Consider the following 17,358-nt stretch of genomic DNA (forward strand, 5'->3'; position numbering starts at 1 on the left):
AACCAACGACAATAGGTCTCGCCAAGGCTGCAGCGCAGGTGCTGATTGCTAGGCCAGACCTAAAAATGGAAAACCATACCTCATATTAGTTCCAAATCAATTGAACGTAGGTTTCCGCAGGGTCCATGTGATTTTATCTTGAAGATACTTGCATGGAGCCCATCAATATAGAAATAAGGTTTTATTACTTTTATTCTCTCCAATTCGGGTGGAGGTACAACATTGCCAGAGAGTTAGGATTTAATAGTGAATCCGGTGTTCTACATAATTGGTTTAAAGAGTCTTCCACCTTCACTGTTTTGAAGCAATAACACGTTCTCTCTATCGTAATACGTTGGTAATATTTCTGACTTTGTAAAATGTAAGAAGATAAGATTACTTCAAAATCGGTCATAATTTCATCTGTACTGGACTTCCAATTGACAGAGCAGAATGTCCTGTTGTTTTAATTCAGGTGCTGACCATTTATAATTTTTAGAAAATCACTTCAAACCATTTGGTTTTGAAAGGGGCTCGATCTGCAACCGAGTGAGTAAGGCATTAAGGTACTCAACTGGATCATAACAAGGGTAGGCGCCATCTTGCCTTGGGCATTCAGACTATGCTAATAGTTACTAGCATTGTAACAACACCAACATGATATCCGTAGGGTACACATCACAGTCATACCCTCACTCACCTGTGGGCACACAAATGTACTAATACTGCAACTCATAAAGTCACACAGGCATGCATAAATGTACGCATTGGCGACACAGTAGCATTCAAGTTTAAAAAAAACTTAGCCCGCAATAGTTGGCTTTTGCCTTTCCTGCTGTAGCTGCATCGAGTCTCCTTTCACTTCTCAGCTCAGCTCCAGTTTCCAGGTCTTGATCCATGGCAGTCTTGGCGTCTTACTGACAGTGTGTTTGACAGTCTGTGGCCTGCAGTAGTGGCTCTAACCTCAAAGCAGTGGGACAACATGAACGAGACTGGGGGATGGGGTGGGTGTGCAGGGGAAATAATAAATTAAAACCACTTACCAGCTGCTGTGGTCTCCGCCCTCGTTGCTCCTCTCCTGAAGCTGAGCACACTGCACTGGCTCGCATTGGCCAATCACAGTGCTGCTCTCCTGCTGGTAATACCAGCAGGAGAGCAGCACAGTGATTGGCCGGAGTGGGCTGATCTAACACTCGCTCAGGCCCTGGGAGTCTGTGCCTTTTCTCCACCCGGCGGTGCAACACAGCTGGGTGTAAATGCGTATGTCGGTTTGGTCATCCTAAGACGGCCGACAAACTGACATGTGCACTTACAGTGCACAACTCCCTCCACCTTCAGTGATGCTCCATCAGGATGGCCCCACCCTTAGGCTGGCAATTGGCTACCCTTCCATAACAAAACCTATGCTAGACTCATGGAGGCACCCTTGCACTATGATGCAAAGGTGTAGCTGTGGTGCACAGAAGCTGATTTCACCGCCGGCGCTAAGGAAAGTGGAGTAGAGTGCCATATTTCTGTAAATGGGACGCTCTCCTCTTCTCTCCTTTTCACGCAGTGCAGCATCTGCAGCTTCTGCACAGCGTCAATAAGTTGTAAAACTGGTCCTTTGTTTACTGATTGCTTGTTTGATATCTTCTTATCTGCTCTCAATTCCATTCACAGGCGCAGAGCCTCACCCTAAATCGCCATCGGCACGTATAATTGCTGTCATCTGGTGGGTGTTTACCGTCATCGTTGTGGCGGCCTACATCGCCAGTTTTGCTGCTATGTTGAAATCTGGCAATGAAGAGACACCGTCCTCCATCCAGTCATTTGAAGACTTGGCAAATCAAAGAGCCATTGAGTATGGTACAATCGAAGGATCTTCCACCTATCACTTCTTCAAGGTAAAAATCTGATACATTGAGGTTTTGTACAATAAGTTAACAAACCGCGATAAGAGCCACGCCTGCAACTGAGTCCAGGGAAAAAGTGACACAAGTCAACATCACAAATATGTCAACTTATGTACCTGGATAAAACTTGTCCAATACATGAAAAACTATTTTAAAAAAGTTGCATATACTGTTAGATATTAAGCATGTAAAAGCACAGCACACAGTCAGTTCTATGAACATACATGGATGCGAGGAAGTCAATCTGGGCCCTCTGTCAGCAATGCCTTTCCTGTAAAGTTTCACATATTCGACCAATTTTAGGGCAAGCAAACACTTTTATAGCCTCCAAAGATTGTCTTGTCATACTATGAGCTTTGAAACTATTATGTGCTGTACTGCTCAAAAGCACCTGTAGTGATATTGCTCATTTTAAGTGCCCAGATTTTTGATATTTGAAGGATTTGTGGACAATCTTTCCCCACAGTGAGGCATTGGTGAAATGTGGTCTTTGCCAATCCAAGACAGGTGTTCAACAACACCCAGTGACTTTGAAGCATCAAAAGAGCTATGGCCAGAACAAACCTTACAAACATGCCTCCCTTTTTAGGTCTCGGTTAGCGTAGGCTGCGCTTGCGCAGTCTCGCTGGCGAGATTTTATGTTTTTCAGTACGGAGGTAAACGAGCCAGCTCTTCTCCATTGGCTGGCCTCCTAAACGGTGGCCACCCATTGGAGAAGAGCTTTGTCTGTTACTTTAAGCCCCGTCCTTTTTGGATTGGGGGCGTGTTTTTTCCTGTCCTTTCTGTGACGTCTTCAGGAAAAAACACGCCCCCCAGTCTGAAAAGGACGGGGCTTAAAACGTCACTGGGACCTGTTTCCTGTTGTGCTAGACTCCAGCCTGTACGCGTGCCACCCTGAGTCTGCAGTTAGCGGCCATCTTTGCTGGAGCCGGGGAGTCAGTGCCTCAGATTAGAACCTCAAGAAGGAGTGAGAGGGTTAGAAATGTCCGGGTGGGGGGTGGTATCATGGCGTTTCTTTGTGATCTCTGCTCTGTTTTAGTTTTTGGGGTCCCAGGTTTAAAACTCCCTTGTAACAGTGCCGCTGCTTCCGCTTCGCACCCACTCCCGGCCGACCGGGAGTAGTTGCTGACGTCTTGAGTCATATGCCTGTTCGCACTTCGGATCCCAGCAACTATGATGACATTGAAGAGTTATGGGGTTTCAATGAATGAATGGATGCTTGATCAAACCTAAGACTCTGTTGTATGCAAGGCGTTGGAAATACTGTCCAAGGTTTGGACCAGTAAAAGTAAAATGCCAGATTCTCCACGCACCTTTTGGGAGGTCAAACATGAATTGCCTGAAGAAAATGGATTGCTGTTGAGAGGTGGTATGGTTGTCCTTCCCTCCAACCTTAGAAAGAAAATACTAGAAATTTGCCACGAAGGGCATTTTGGCATCAGAAAGACCAAGAGCAGAGTTAATAACTGATATTTGTGACCGGGTATTAGCAGAGCCATAGAAAGAGTAGTCAGAGACTGCGCTTTATGTCTCAATTCCAACAAAACCCAAGTCACTTTCAGATCTCCCCTACATCCCATCACATGTCCCACCATGTCTTGGGAAAGAATTGGGGTAGACATTATGGGACCCATTCTTGAACAGGGTGAGCAAGTGTACACTATTGTCCTCATTAACCACTTCTCCAAGTGGCCAGAGATAAAGTTTGTCACCAAGCCCAATGCCCACAGTGTCGTTAGTTTCCTTGATGAAGTTTACACCCATGAAGGCCTACCCAAGTACATCATTAGCGATAATGGACCCCAGTTTACCTCAGACGTGTTCAAGACCTATCTTGACAGAAACAAGATAAGCCATAAAACCACCTCAGTCTACCATCCCGCGGGCAATGGTGTGGCTGAATGCTTCAACATGGTCAACAAGGACATCATCCAATTAGCCAACAATAGCAGTCGGGTGTGGAGACAGGAAATCCTTAAAACACTCTGGGCCTATCGCATTACTCCATGCAGCAGCACTGGAAACAGCCCCTTCAAGCTCATGACAGGTAGAACACCCTTGTCAAAGGACAATGTAGGGTGGTTGATGGCTGCAAAACTAGTTCATTGCTCGGCCGACCAAGTTAAGAGTAAGTTGGTAGAGGCACAATCCAGTTGCAAGGACTGTTATGACAGGAAACATGGTTGCAGACCAGTCAAATTAAACACTGGGCACATGGTCAGAGTAAAGAGGAGCGGACACACGAGCAAAGGGATGAACAAGTTCTGGCAACCCTTATCTGTGCACAAAGTATTTTGCAATACAACACTCCTTAGTGATGGCAAGGTGTGGCATTTCTCTGCACTCTCTTTATGCAAGCAAACCCCAGAAGGAAATGCAAGCTCTGATCTAGGCAGTCCCTCCCAGGAGAACCTCTTCAACACTGATTCGCACACCCCCTACCCGGGGTGGAGCACTTAGTGATGTGTCAGATGAGGAAGTTGACAACAATTGTTCTCCTACCAATATAGAGGTACAACTACAAGCCACATCTTATGAGTCCAGTGCTACTCCCAAGCAAGAAACTCCCTGTCCCAGAAGCACAAGTAGAGTAGGGAGAAAGTCGGTGCCACCATTGTAACTTTCAGATTATGTTTGCGAATAGTACTTACATGCTACTCTTTACAGTTCTCTGTTCATGCTATGTATTATGTGTTACCTGTATAATCTCTCTCTCTCTCTCTCTCTCTCTCTCTCTCTCTCTTTCGCTCTCTCTTTCGCTCTCTCTTTCTCTCTCTCCATTTCTTCTCTCCTCTTTCCCGAGGGGGAAGATGTGTTGCGATTTGTATACTTATGTCCGTCCTCAGACACGGTATGTTTCACGTTCCATGTCACCAGCTGTCAGTTGTGGAATAATGACAGCTGACAGCTGGTGACTGATGGAGCGGCTGTATCTCCATTGCTCCGCGCCTCTGCGGAGTCTGTGTTGGTATTGCTGATTAAAAGAAGCTTACTACCCAACTTTGTACGAACATTCTTCCGTACAAAGTGATACATGCCTGTGTCCTTACTATCCAAATATCCATTGTAAGTTCCATTCTTTCAATAATGATAATTTCCCTGTAGCCAGCGTGCTCGTTTCATAAGGGACTATGTTTAAAATAAATATCTCAGCATGGTAGTTGGTAATGGTGTTTCCTACCATTTCCGCTTATTGTCAGACAAGCAAATAATATATTGAAATTTTAATCCCATGATCACACCAAATTCACGTGACTGTATCAGTAGTGGTTGGCAGTATGTGTTTCTGTAGGGCGGTGACGTGGGCAGGGGGAGGGGCAGGGTGGGGGGTAGTAATGTATGGATTACGGAGTTTTACAGGTAAGTAAACATTTAAATAAATAAAATGAATTTCGTTGCGCGCACTGCATTACATTTGGTGATGCAGTGCACGCAACAAAATTCGTTTTATTTATTTAAATGTTTACTTACCTGTAAAACTCTGTAATCCATACATTACTACCCCCCACCCTGTCCCTGCCCCTGCCCACGTCACCGCCCTACAGAAACACCTACTGCCGACCGCTACTGGACTGTATGTGGATTTAGCCAATGTTCAATTTTCATTTTGCAAGTATTGTGCGTATTGCAAGCTGATGAATCCAATGTGATATTAGGCAAATGAATGGTCTAAGTCTGCAGAAAAGACTGCAAGGTTGTCTTTGAAATAGTTGAGTGGTCCATGTGCCTGCCTCTTTACATTTATGATCATCTGACAAGGATTGTCCTGGACAACCAACAGATCTAATTCAAGAAAACGTCTGATGCTCCTCAGAGTAAGAGGGATTTCTATACATCCTCCAGTTTCATAAATCCTATGATGCCAGGGCACAAAAAGTATAGATTTTCTTCAATTAGGTTTTATCCACAGAAATAGGTTGTGGATTGTGTAATCATGGTTATGTTTTGCCTGTTTTCTGGCAGTTTATTGGAGTGGTTTCAACAGGTCTGCAATCTCTTGGACCGACTCCATGCTTGTTTCTACCTTCCATAATGATGTTATATTATGATACGTATATTTCCAGCATCTCAAAATCCTGGGTTCATTCTTTCCACAGTGGTCGCTCCCAAAGGGTGCACTTGTGGAAATACAGTCTTATGCAGTGGACCAATATTTATGGTTTTGTGCTAATCTTGTGTCGATGGCATTTACTTTTTTCAGCAGCTACTCTTTGGACACTAAAGTTTTTCATCCTCCTGCTTAGTTTTTCTTGAACATGTTAAATTCTGGCTGGCTATAATCCCTCATTAAATAAATGGACCTAAGACCAACACATTTTCTTCAGTCATAGAAGTAGGTAAACCATGACCACTCTGATTGTCTCTTTGCTTTTTGGGGAGCCCATTGAGGATAAAAAATGAAGGGGCAGATTTACAAGGATGTGCTGCAGCGTGGCAACGCAAGCCCTTTGGCTGTGCCACGCTGCTGCACTTCCAAAGCACAGGAATGCGACATATTTACAATAAAATATCGTATTCCTGTGTTCTACATGGTGCAAGGATGCCTGCGTCATGGCGAGATTGTTTTTGTGCAGGAAGGGACACCTTCCTGCTTGAAAACAATCACTACAGGCATTTTCCTCTTTCAATGTGTGCGCATTGAAAGAGGGAAAAACAAGGAGAAATTAAAACATTTCTCCTCGTTGCGCCTCCCTACGCCTCCCCTGGGGAGGCGTAGCATTCAGACGCATTTCCAGATTCACGATTCCTCGTAAATCTGGAAATGTGTCTTGTTCCATGGGTGTTGCGTGGGAACACACACAGCAAGACCCAGTGAACGCCCCTTTCATACAAAGTGCTGCGTGTAAAGGGGCCATATTTACAAGGACAGGAAAAGCCATGCAGGGTGGCTTTTCCAGTCCTTATAAATATGGAGCAGTAACATACGCCCCCTGTACGTCACAAAAAGTGACGTCCTGGTGGTGCATGGGGCTTGTAAATCTGCCCTTTAGAATTTCTCCTGCACACTGCCACAGCACCCTATTTGGCCTGACCTGTGTTGCAAGAAACCCAAACGAGTATATTATCAAATGAAAAATATTGATAAACTTCAATTCCTCAAAAATATTGTTTTTTATCCTTATGTTTTGAGGAGACAAGTAATGATTCCCTTAAACTATGACATGGTAACAAAAATAGTAAGTAGTATCTCCATTTCTTATAACTTTAAAACGTTTGCGCCTCTATGATAGTCCACACTCAGTGCTTACATATTTTTCTGTATTATTTCATGATTTAGAATTCCAAGATTCCAAGTTACCGTAGAATCTATGAGTTTATGGAACGCAGGAGAGAACATGTGATGGTGAAAACTGCTAGTGAGGGAATGGAAAGGGCGAAAGACTCCAACTACGCTTTCATTGGTGAATCAGTCATGCAGGACCTTTTTGTGGCCAAAGATTGTTCTTTAATGCGAGTCCCAGAAGTGGTTGGAGCAAGAGGATACGGCATTGCAGCTTCATTGGGTAAGAGCATCTCCTTTCCTCATTTAGGCGAATAAGGTTAAACCAGGAATGCGCTCTCCCATGTCAATAGGTCACCCTATGACATGGTTAAAATTTAAATGGTGGAGTATTATAATATCATTCTGGGATGCATGTCAACATTTTGACTACAGAAATATCTACACTATATAGGATCCAAAGTAATGCCTGCTGCTATTTCGTCACGGTACGCATAGATAAAGAAGTATAGATTGATTATTCAAAATCTGCATCTACTTACCTTGACGACATAGCGAAAGATGATATTGTGGAGCTGATAAGTGACGTGGCTTCCAAGTGACCATTTCTCATGTGTAATACCTTTAAACTGTTCCAGCTTTTTAGACAACGGCACTCAGATGCGGAGACTTTTACAGCCCATACTTATATGGCTAAAAGCCAAACCACAAATCCAATAAGGCAATCAAGTTTTTAACTAAAATAAACCTGTACTGGCTAAAGATGTCAACAAAGGACATCAGGCCACTTGGCAGCTAGGTAGGATCATGATTGCACTGGCCTCCTGTTTCCATGTTAGTCATATAATCTTACCTCCTGCCAAATCTACTTGTGTTTAACTTGTTAAAACAACAGCTTTTAGTAAATTGCTAGCCACCGTATGTCTCCTACAGTCTCTATACCTTATTGGTCACCCCATCATCAAATTTAAGACCGCTCAAATGGTGCCTTTAAAAATGTCAGAGTTCTCATGGTTCATAGGCGGCAGTATGTCATTATATCATGGGCAAAGATAGATCAACCTAAAAATATTTCATCCACTATAAAGCCTTCAACTATATTGTCAAGGTATCATATTAAAATGACTTTATATTTACTCCTATTAACTCCACATTTACGTACCTTGACAATATAGTCATAGTCTATATAGTGGATGCAATGTTTTCGTTATGTGATATATCGATTGCCATATAGTGATCCCTCACCCATCTTTCCCCCTCAAAAGAACAATAAGTTATTCATTGTGCATGCTAATCAGTGCCTCTGCATGCCTGAGTAGATGACTGACACAGGTGTGCATATGATAAGAATAAAAAAGCATAAGCAACGCACAGTGTCTTACACGACATGTAGTGAAAGGCATAGTGGGCATGAGTTTTAAGACACAATGGTACAAAAAGCTTTGCACAATGTAGTTCAGTTTTGCATTATCATAAAAACCACAGTATTGCATTGAACACAAAAAATGTTATAATGAAATTTGGCTCTGTGCCTTTTTGGACAGCTTTTGGATTTACAGGAGCTTATTGTGTGACTCACTTCTGCTCAAATCAAACACTGTATCTTTTTCCTCTTTCCAGGTTCTCCCTGGACCGAGACCTTGTCTATGGCCATCTTGGAGATGGCTGAGACGGGCCACTTGGAATACCTGCGCGAGAAGTGGTGGGGAGGCTCTTGTGCCAAAGAAAGCATCCCAGGATACAGTCCTCTGCAGCCGCAGACTCTTGGTGGGCTCTTCCTGATTCTGTCCATTGGTCTTGCTCTGGCCGTGATTGTGTCATTGGTGGAGCTTGCATTGAAGGCAAGGACCACGGCAGAAGAGCAGAAGGTAAGTAAGCCACAATCTTCAGAATAAATACTCAACAGGCGCCAATGGACAAACCTTTCCTTAACCCCTTGGCTGCGGCGGCAATTCTGCCGCAGCGCTAGGGGGGAGGTGGGGCCGCGCGGCGCTCCCATGCTCGTGATGGAACCGCTTCTTCACGAGCCTCGGGCGCGCTGTGCTTGTGACGGAGCGGTTCCGTCACGGCCCCGCCCGCTCAATGGAACGAGCCGCGCAGGTGCGAAATCAGCACCGCGCAGGCGCGCCGAGCGGGCCGTGACGGAACCACTCCGTCACCAGCACAGCGCGACCGAGGCTAGTGACGGAGCGGTTCCGTCACCAGCATGGGAGGGGTTAAAGCAAGGGTATACAACGAAGATGCAAGAGGGTCACCATCAATTCCGGAGTTCCAGGAGAACCACTGACAACCGAAATTAGTTCTATTTGAATGCATTGTATGTAAATATATCTTACGTGCATATCCTGAAAATCTGGTACAGATTTGTCTGTTCTGAACCTACATAGGACACAGTGTTTAAATTGTACCAGTGGTTTGCCAGTCACATTTTTCACCATCAGACTTTGGCCAATGGGGTAGCTAGACCTTTTGCCGCCTGTGGCTGTTTCTGCCCTTGCCGCCTCGCGACAACCGCAGGTAAGAGCAGGGAGCAGTGGTGGCAGGGAGACAGGCAACGATGAGGGTAAAAGTACAGTTGCCGCCCCCAAAACTCATGTCGCCCTGGGCGGACCGCCCCTGCCGCCCCTTGCTATGCCACTGACTTTGTCCCATAGAGAATGAAAGGCAGAAAAAGAAGATAGTTGGATGAAGAGAGTGATAGGAAAACTGTGACAAAATGAGAAAGCAGTAATCAAACACAATCTACAAGAACGAGACGACGGGACAAGAAGTGTGGGATGGTGGAAGAAAGAGGCGTGACTTAGAAAGCTTCAGTAATCAACAACCCGGCGTTCGACAGCATCAGTATTTGGCTCCCAGGAAAAACTTTGAGCCTCTGCGCTTTTTTTTATGCACATTAAGCGCTTTCAGAATTTTGTTGAGTGTTAAATGTTTTGACAGTATCTAACTGATTGTCAGCCACCAAACAGACGTTGTGGTGCAACTGTGCGATATTCAGTAAAAACGAACATATTTTCTGCCGGGCACTTCTGCGCTGCTTTGGCAATTAGAGTTCTTGCTTCCAAAAAGACATTACAATTTAGAAAAATTCTGGTGTTAGATTATGATCCTCCGTTCTCGTGGCAGATGGATGCAACCACACAGCCCTATTTGCACCTTTTCAAAGATTGTTTTGCAACATGTCATTTCAGCCTTTTTTTGGGGGGGGGGGGGAGAGACATGCCATTTCAACCATGCTCAATTTTCTCAGAGGATTTTAAAATTACCTTTGAAATAAAGGGTTCTTAAATACTTCTAAATGCGTTGACAGCAACATAAACTACAATTTGGCAATGAGCAGAAACAAATTATATTACAACGGTGGTCTAGAATTTTAGAGTTCCACAACTCTGCTATAAGCTGTGGAACTGGCCATGGATAGACCCACGCGTTAAAAGAGCAATGTGGAATAGAATTGCCATGGGGGAAAATATCTGAAATGACTGGATTTAGCCCATGGTCGCTTAGCTGCCAAGGGTTCAGATTACTTATGTGTGACATTTTCATCATGTCAATGTAACTATGAGTGACATTTCAACGACCGTGAGTGACACTTTCTTGCGAGCAAAATAAAGCAATTAAGACGAGGGAAACATATCAATATCAGAAATTACGTCAATTTGAGCGACAAAAAGCTCTAAGAAGAGTCACGTCATAGGTCACAGGCTGTATTATGTCAAAAAGAAATAAGTTCATCAATAAAAAATTATTAGCTGACTGATCCACCCGCTATCTGCCTATCCCGCAAAGTTGTACTCCGAGGGCCTCATTTACGAAAAGTGTTGCATTGCTGCGTGAAAACAGCGATGCAACACTTTTCAGTGTGCCCTCCTTGCGACACCAAGGATGCGCCGTATTTACTGTACAGGACTCCATGTCGCAAGGATTTACAGATACGTCACTATTTCTGATGTATCTGTAGGTGCAGTAATGACTCATTGCTGGAGTGTGTCACAAAAGTGACGCTACTCCAGCAATGGGTCATTTACACAAGGGCAAGTCTCATGTTAAAGGCTCCTGCTTCAATGTTACACCTGCTGTGAGGCAGGCGTTAGATTTCGATGCAGTGGCGTCCTAGAATTGGCGTAGTGACACCTCATAGATTTCACTGCACCACTTCTAACACCCTTTTTTATGGGGGAACGCCCACCCTGTATACACTATACCTGACACAGGTATAATGTAGCGCAGAGCTTTACAAAGTGACGCATCTGCTTAGATGTCACTTTGTAAATATGGCGCAACGTGGCACGTTTTTTATGCCACCACACGGCTCATAAATAATACCCCTAGTCCTTAACACTTTGATATTACCTTATGAATGGAAATAAATTGAAGGATCGCTGCTGCAGGGAGAGAAAGAAGTCTTCTTTGCTCGGAGAATCTCAGACGTAAATTAGATTTGTAGCGTTTGCACGTGACATATGCTTTTAAAGTAACATATTGTTCTTGATGACTTTATTCTGTGTCCTGTTTTATACATTGTCTCATAGTGTGCTATCCATCCCGCTAGGAGCCATTTAGTATTTCTTGCAATGAAAAGTTTTGTTTAACGGGTGCGTGTAAGCATGTGACCAGAGTACACATATTCGAAACAGTTATTTGAGCACCCTTAACCCTGGCTGGTGTGGCCCTGTGGGCCTCTAAATACTAAATATTGGAGCACATCAAGACATTGCACCATGTACACCAGGGACTGCTTACGTTTATAAGTGGGACTGCACTACCTGGTTACATGGAATTCCACCGGGACAATGGTGCAGCAACATTTCCGGGTGCTGTCGTTACAATTGCACTGACTGTCAAGTGCAATTGTGTGCCATAAATGCCTGGGCAAAACTGTGCCGGCACCAGTGCAATCCCATGTAATTCCGAAATGTTGGTCTAACTTCACTCCAGTATCAGTGGATCATCACACATGCACCATCACACAACCAATACGCGCTATCACATCACCATCGCATATATTTTTTTGTTGTTGCAATTTTATATAGCACGGACGCAACCAGAAGGTATCAGAGCGCTTTACATGAGCACCAGTTGCATTACAAACGGACACATTAATTTTTAGGCACGAGGAGATTTAGGGCCAGATGTATGACGTGAAATTGCAGGCGGAAACTGTTTTGCGACTTGTTTGCGCATGCAATTTTAGTCTGGGCCAATTACTTACACTATTTTGCGAGTCACCGATAATTTGCGACTTGCAAAATAGTATATTGCGACTTGCTATTAGGAAGGGGCGTTCCCTACCTAATAGCGACCGCAGAGCCATGTATGTATGTTTTGCGACCGCGATTGCGGTCGCAAAACACAGCAAATTACTGCCCTCTTCAAGAGGGTGGTAATGAAATTGCAAATGGAAAGCGGTCCCCAGGGGACCCCTTCCCCTTTGTGACTGGCTCCAAAAATATTTGTAAAGGGCAGGCAGTGGTCCCAAAGACAACTGCCTACCCTTCAAAATTGAAACGAAAAAGTTTAAAAAAAATTTTAAATGCCCCCTGTTTTCCTTTACGGAACACGGGCTGCATTTAAAAAAAAAAAAATGTGCTTTATTTAAAATCAATCCCAGAGATGATGGTCTGTTGAGCCCAGCAGGCCACCATCCCTGGAATGGCCTGTCATTCCCAATGGGCTTGCAAATTGTGAGAGGCTCATTAATATTCATGATCCTCGCAATTTACAACCCCATTGGGAATCGCCAGCAGTGTTAAACACACTGTTGTACATGCAAAATAGCCCCTCGCAAATTGCGAGTCGCAAAAGACTCGCAATTTGCGAGGCGCCATTTTGAGCATCGTACATCTGGCCCTAAGTGATTTGCCCAGAATCACAGGATCTTTAAGCCTTCCGCCAGACTCGAACCTGGTTCCCCAGCTTCAAAGTCTGACTTGTGATTTGACAGTACACATTACACAGTAGTGAGAATGACCATGAAAACATCTCCGGCAAGTGCTGCCACATAGTGTTAAAGCTGATAATAGTTGATAACGGGTTTATAAAAGTTTGTTCCCCATCCACACAGATTATCTTTTCATTTGGTGGCTGTCCCAGTGTTGTGCATGCTCCTCTGGTGCACCTGTGTCACTGTGAGGATATGGCAGGTCTCTGGGTCGGTAACTGATTCCTGTCAGCACTGGTCACACACTGTCACTGTCACATGGGGATGATCCGAGGATTGTGAATAAAGTTACCAGGCAGTTTGCTCTCCATTGTGATTGCTACCGTCGGAATCTCTATGCTCTTTCTATCAGACACAAAATCATCCGGTGGTGCCCCTGAGAGGCTCTCCTTACCTCCTTAAGTCCCTATCTGCAGCCGCCTCCCGAGGTTCCTGATTAGCCTCTACGGTATGGGTGATCAGCACCTAGACAACAATCTATGCACACTCATTTATCTATCTGAAAGAAACAGGTTAGTGTTAGATTCCTTACCTTAGAATATCCCCAGGCGTCAGACTGGATCCGGAAAGTTTTGCGTAGCAGTACCCCTGCTCGTCGACAGGTGTCGTCTGCGGCTCCGCATCCGTCGTCGTGATCGTCGGGATGACGTCGGAGTACTTAGACACCCCCTCGCGCGCTGACGTCAGTTCTTCTTTTTTCCGCGCCAGCAAGCGCAGATCCGGGAAGAGCAATACTCCTAGTCAATTTTTGACAAAACTTTTGATCTCTTTTGGATCCTTCTCGAGCCGAAAGGGATGCCCGGGTTCAAACCCTGCGACGATTGATGTTGATTACCGACCCCCACCGTTGGTGCCTTTATTGCCTCTGGGCCGACCACGATGACAAGTCGTGCCCCGACTGCCGGACCTTGACCTCGAAGGCTAGGCGGGAGCAGTTCCGTAAGCGTCTCGAGCTCCGGCAGTCGGCCCTGCGCCGCTCGAGGTCCCGGTCCAGGAGGAGGTCGAGGGGCCACAGTCATCATAGCTCGGCGAGTCGACACCACTCGTCGGGCTCCAAGTCCTCAGGTAAGTCGAGGCACAAGAAGTCGAAGAAGCAACATCGCTCTTGTGACTGCCCCCGGCACTCGCGTGATGCGGCCGGGGGTTCGGGCCACACCGCCCACGCGGCTCCGCCGGAGTCGCAAGCGCCGCGTCCAGCTCCACACCTGCCGGTCCCTGGGCTGAACGCGATGCCGGAGGAGATCAGCGCCTTCCTCATGGTCATGAGGTCGCGCTTCCCTCTGCCGGATCCCGCTGAGGCGCCTTCGGGCCCCGCGGATCCGTCTGGGACCCCAAGCGGGCCGGCGGCTCCGGCCCCGGCGCTGTCGGTTGCTTCGACCCCGGCGCCGTCGATGACTCCGGTCCTGACGCGGCAGGGCCCCTCAGGATCCAGGCCTGGATCCGTGACTACACCGGTCGACCCTACGACCCCTCCGCTGGCACCATCACCATGGGTGTCTCCCCCGACGCCGTCTCCGGTCCGGATCCGGCGTCCGACCAGCGCCGCCCGGCGCCGTCTTCGACGCCGATATGCGAACCTTTCACCGACTATCCAGCTCCATCTTTTTACCCTGACTATCAGGAGATGGAGGACGAGGAGGACTGGGAGGGGTCTGAGGACCCTCTGGCACTGCAGTGCCAGCTAAGCAAGGACTGGGCAGACGAGCTGGGGAAGGCCAGCGGTCTGGACACTTCACCCGACACTGGATTTGTCTCCCCTCCTACCGTGGCTACGGAGGAGGGGGCTGCTTACAACGTGGTGTTGACAAGGGCAGCCAAGGCCTTGGCTCTTGAGCTCCCTGTCATGGCCGTGAGGACTAACCACCTCACTGAGGTGCTCAAACCGCAGGCAAGCACCTCGGAGCCTCTCCTGCTGTTTAACAAAGCCCTCACTGGTGTTCTGCTGGGCACCAGGTCCAAGCCCTCGACAGGCCTCACTGTAGATCGGAACGTGGCCCGACGCCACCGCCCGGCTCCGGGCGACCCCAGCTTCCTGTCCATTCACCCCACCCCTGAGAGCCTGGTGATCCAGGCCTCTACCTCCCATACTGCATTCCCGACCGCTCCCCCGGATCGGAAACCCAAAGGGTCGATCAGTTTGGCAAGAAACTGTTCTCCCTAAGTTTGGGTCTGCGGTCGGTCAACACCGCCTGCCTTTTGGGCCGTTACACCCACTCTCTGTGGGATAGGGTTGCGGAAGTGCTGCCGCAGTGCCCGGAGGGGGCCCGGGCAAAGCTTACCCAAGCCCTAGCAGAAGGGCGGCACGCAGCACGCTACTCCCTTCGGTGTTTACTCGATCCCACGAACTCGCTGGGTAGGGCGATTGCAACAACGGTGGTGGTTCGCCGCCACTCCTGGCTGAGTTCCGCCAACTTTTCTGGGGATGTCCAGGCAACAATCATGGACATGCCCTTTGATGGTTGTCGCCTCTTTGGCGACAAGGTGGACAGAGCGCTGGAGCGTTTCAAGGACTCCAGGGCTACAGCCAAGTCCTTGGGCCCCGGCCAACGCCAGAAAATTTCCGCTTTTCGCTCCTTTCATGGCCAAGGAAGGGGCGCCCCCTCACGTCCAGCTAGCCACGGGCATCAGAACCAACCTCAACGCGGTCGCGGTCGTGGTTTCTGCCGTGGCGGTGCCGGGGACAACGGTGAGGTCAGTCCACACGCGCTCCCGCAGCATCTGCCTCAAATCCTTCCTAGTCCGAGCTTTCGGGCCTGTTTGACACCAGTGGGAGGCAGGGTTCACCATCACCTCCCCCACTGGTGTACCATCACATCGGACAGGTGAGTGCTGCAAATTGTCCGAAGGGGCTACTCCCTCCCCTCCGAGGTGACCCCTCCAACCATGCCACCACAGTACCACCGCATGTCGTGGGATCACTTGCAACTTCTGCAAGAGGAAATTATGGCCCTCTTGGCCAAGGGGGCCGTCGAGCGTGTTCCTGGGCCAGAAGTAGGACGTAGTTGCTATTCCCACTACTTTCTGGTACCCAAGAAGGGCAAAGGAGGCCTACGCCCTATCTTGGACCTTAGCGTCAACGGCTTCCTCTGGAAGGAGAAGTTCAAGATGCTGACATTAGCTCAGGTCCTGGCTGCCCTGGACCCTGGAGACTTATGGTAGCGTTGGACCTGCAGGACGCATATTTCCATATCCCCGTCCTGCCGGCCCACCGGCGTTACCTGCGGTTCACGGTAGGCCACGAGCACTTTCAGTTTACCGTGCTCCCCTTTGGCCTTACCAGCGCCCCTCGGGTGTTCACGAAAGTGATGGCGGTGGTCGCAGCTCATCTGCGCAGATCAGGGGTGTCAGTTTTCCCCTATCTCGATGACTGGTTGTTGAAGGCGGGCTCGCCCCAGTCAGTCGTCAGCCACCTCCAGACTACGGCCGACCTCCTGCACCTGCTGGGGTTCTCCATCTAGTCACACCTGTGCCCCTCTCAGAAGCTCCTCTTCATCGGAGCGGTTCTGGACTCGGCGCAGTTTCGGGTTTATCCTCCCGAACAGCGGGTTCGGGATATTCAGGCTCTGATTCCGATCTTTCAGCCTTTATCCCGCGTCTCGGTCAGGTTGACGCTGCGGCTCCTGGGGCTGATGGCCTCTTGCATCCTATTGGTGCATTACACCAGGTGACGGATGCAGGCTCTGCAGTGGGACCTGAAGTTTCAGTGGGCCCAGCATCAGGGCAACCTGTCCGACCACGTCCTGATCTCAGAGGGCACTGCGAGACAGTTGCAGTGGTGGCCCACGGACTGCGATTGGGTCAGCGTCAGATCCCTCTCCCTACCCCAACCGGAGCATGTAGTTGTGACGGATGCGTCCCTCCTGGGCTGGGGGGGCCACATGGGAGAGGCGGAGACCAGAGGCCACTGGTCTCCTATGGAGTCCCAGCTCCACATCAACCTTCTGGAGCTGCGGGCGATCCTGCTTGCACTGAAAGCATTCCTCCCCTCTGTCCGGGGCAGTGTAGTGCAGGTGTTCACGGACAACACCACCTCCATGTGGTACTGCAACAAACAGGGAGGGGTGGGGTCATGGACCCTTTGTCAGGAGGCTCTGACACCTCTGGCAATGGCTGGAACACCAGGGCGTGAACCTGGTGGTTCAACACTTGGCAGGTTCACTGAACGCCAGGGCGGACGAACTCAGCAGTCGGTGCATGATGGATCACGAATGGCGTCTGAACTCGGACGTGGTGCAAGGCCTCTTTCAGCAGTGGGGAGAGCCTTGGTTAGATCTATTCACCAATGAAGAGAACGCGCAATGTCATCAGTTCTGCGCGTTGGA

The 17,358-nt window shown here is 48.0% G+C and overlaps 1 protein-coding gene across 2 annotated transcripts in view; it reads left to right on the top strand.

The window, feature by feature from the left end:
• The window catches only part of LOC144754541 (glutamate receptor U1-like), a 241,266-nt gene that overhangs the window by 211,972 nt on the left and 11,936 nt on the right, over nucleotides 1–17,358 (top strand). For both annotated transcript variants that reach the window (XM_078642471.1, XM_078642470.1), the window contains exons 9-11: nucleotides 1,642–1,865; nucleotides 7,153–7,378; nucleotides 8,716–8,963. In XM_078642471.1, the coding sequence (XP_078498597.1) occupies nucleotides 1,642–1,865; nucleotides 7,153–7,378; nucleotides 8,716–8,963 (698 nt within the window). The remainder of the gene's footprint in view (nucleotides 1–1,641; nucleotides 1,866–7,152; nucleotides 7,379–8,715; nucleotides 8,964–17,358) is intronic.

The sequence above is a fragment of the Lissotriton helveticus genome, chromosome 5_1, assembly GCF_964261635.1.
Source record: "Lissotriton helveticus chromosome 5_1, aLisHel1.1, whole genome shotgun sequence".
Taxonomy (NCBI): Eukaryota; Metazoa; Chordata; class Amphibia; order Caudata; family Salamandridae; genus Lissotriton; species Lissotriton helveticus.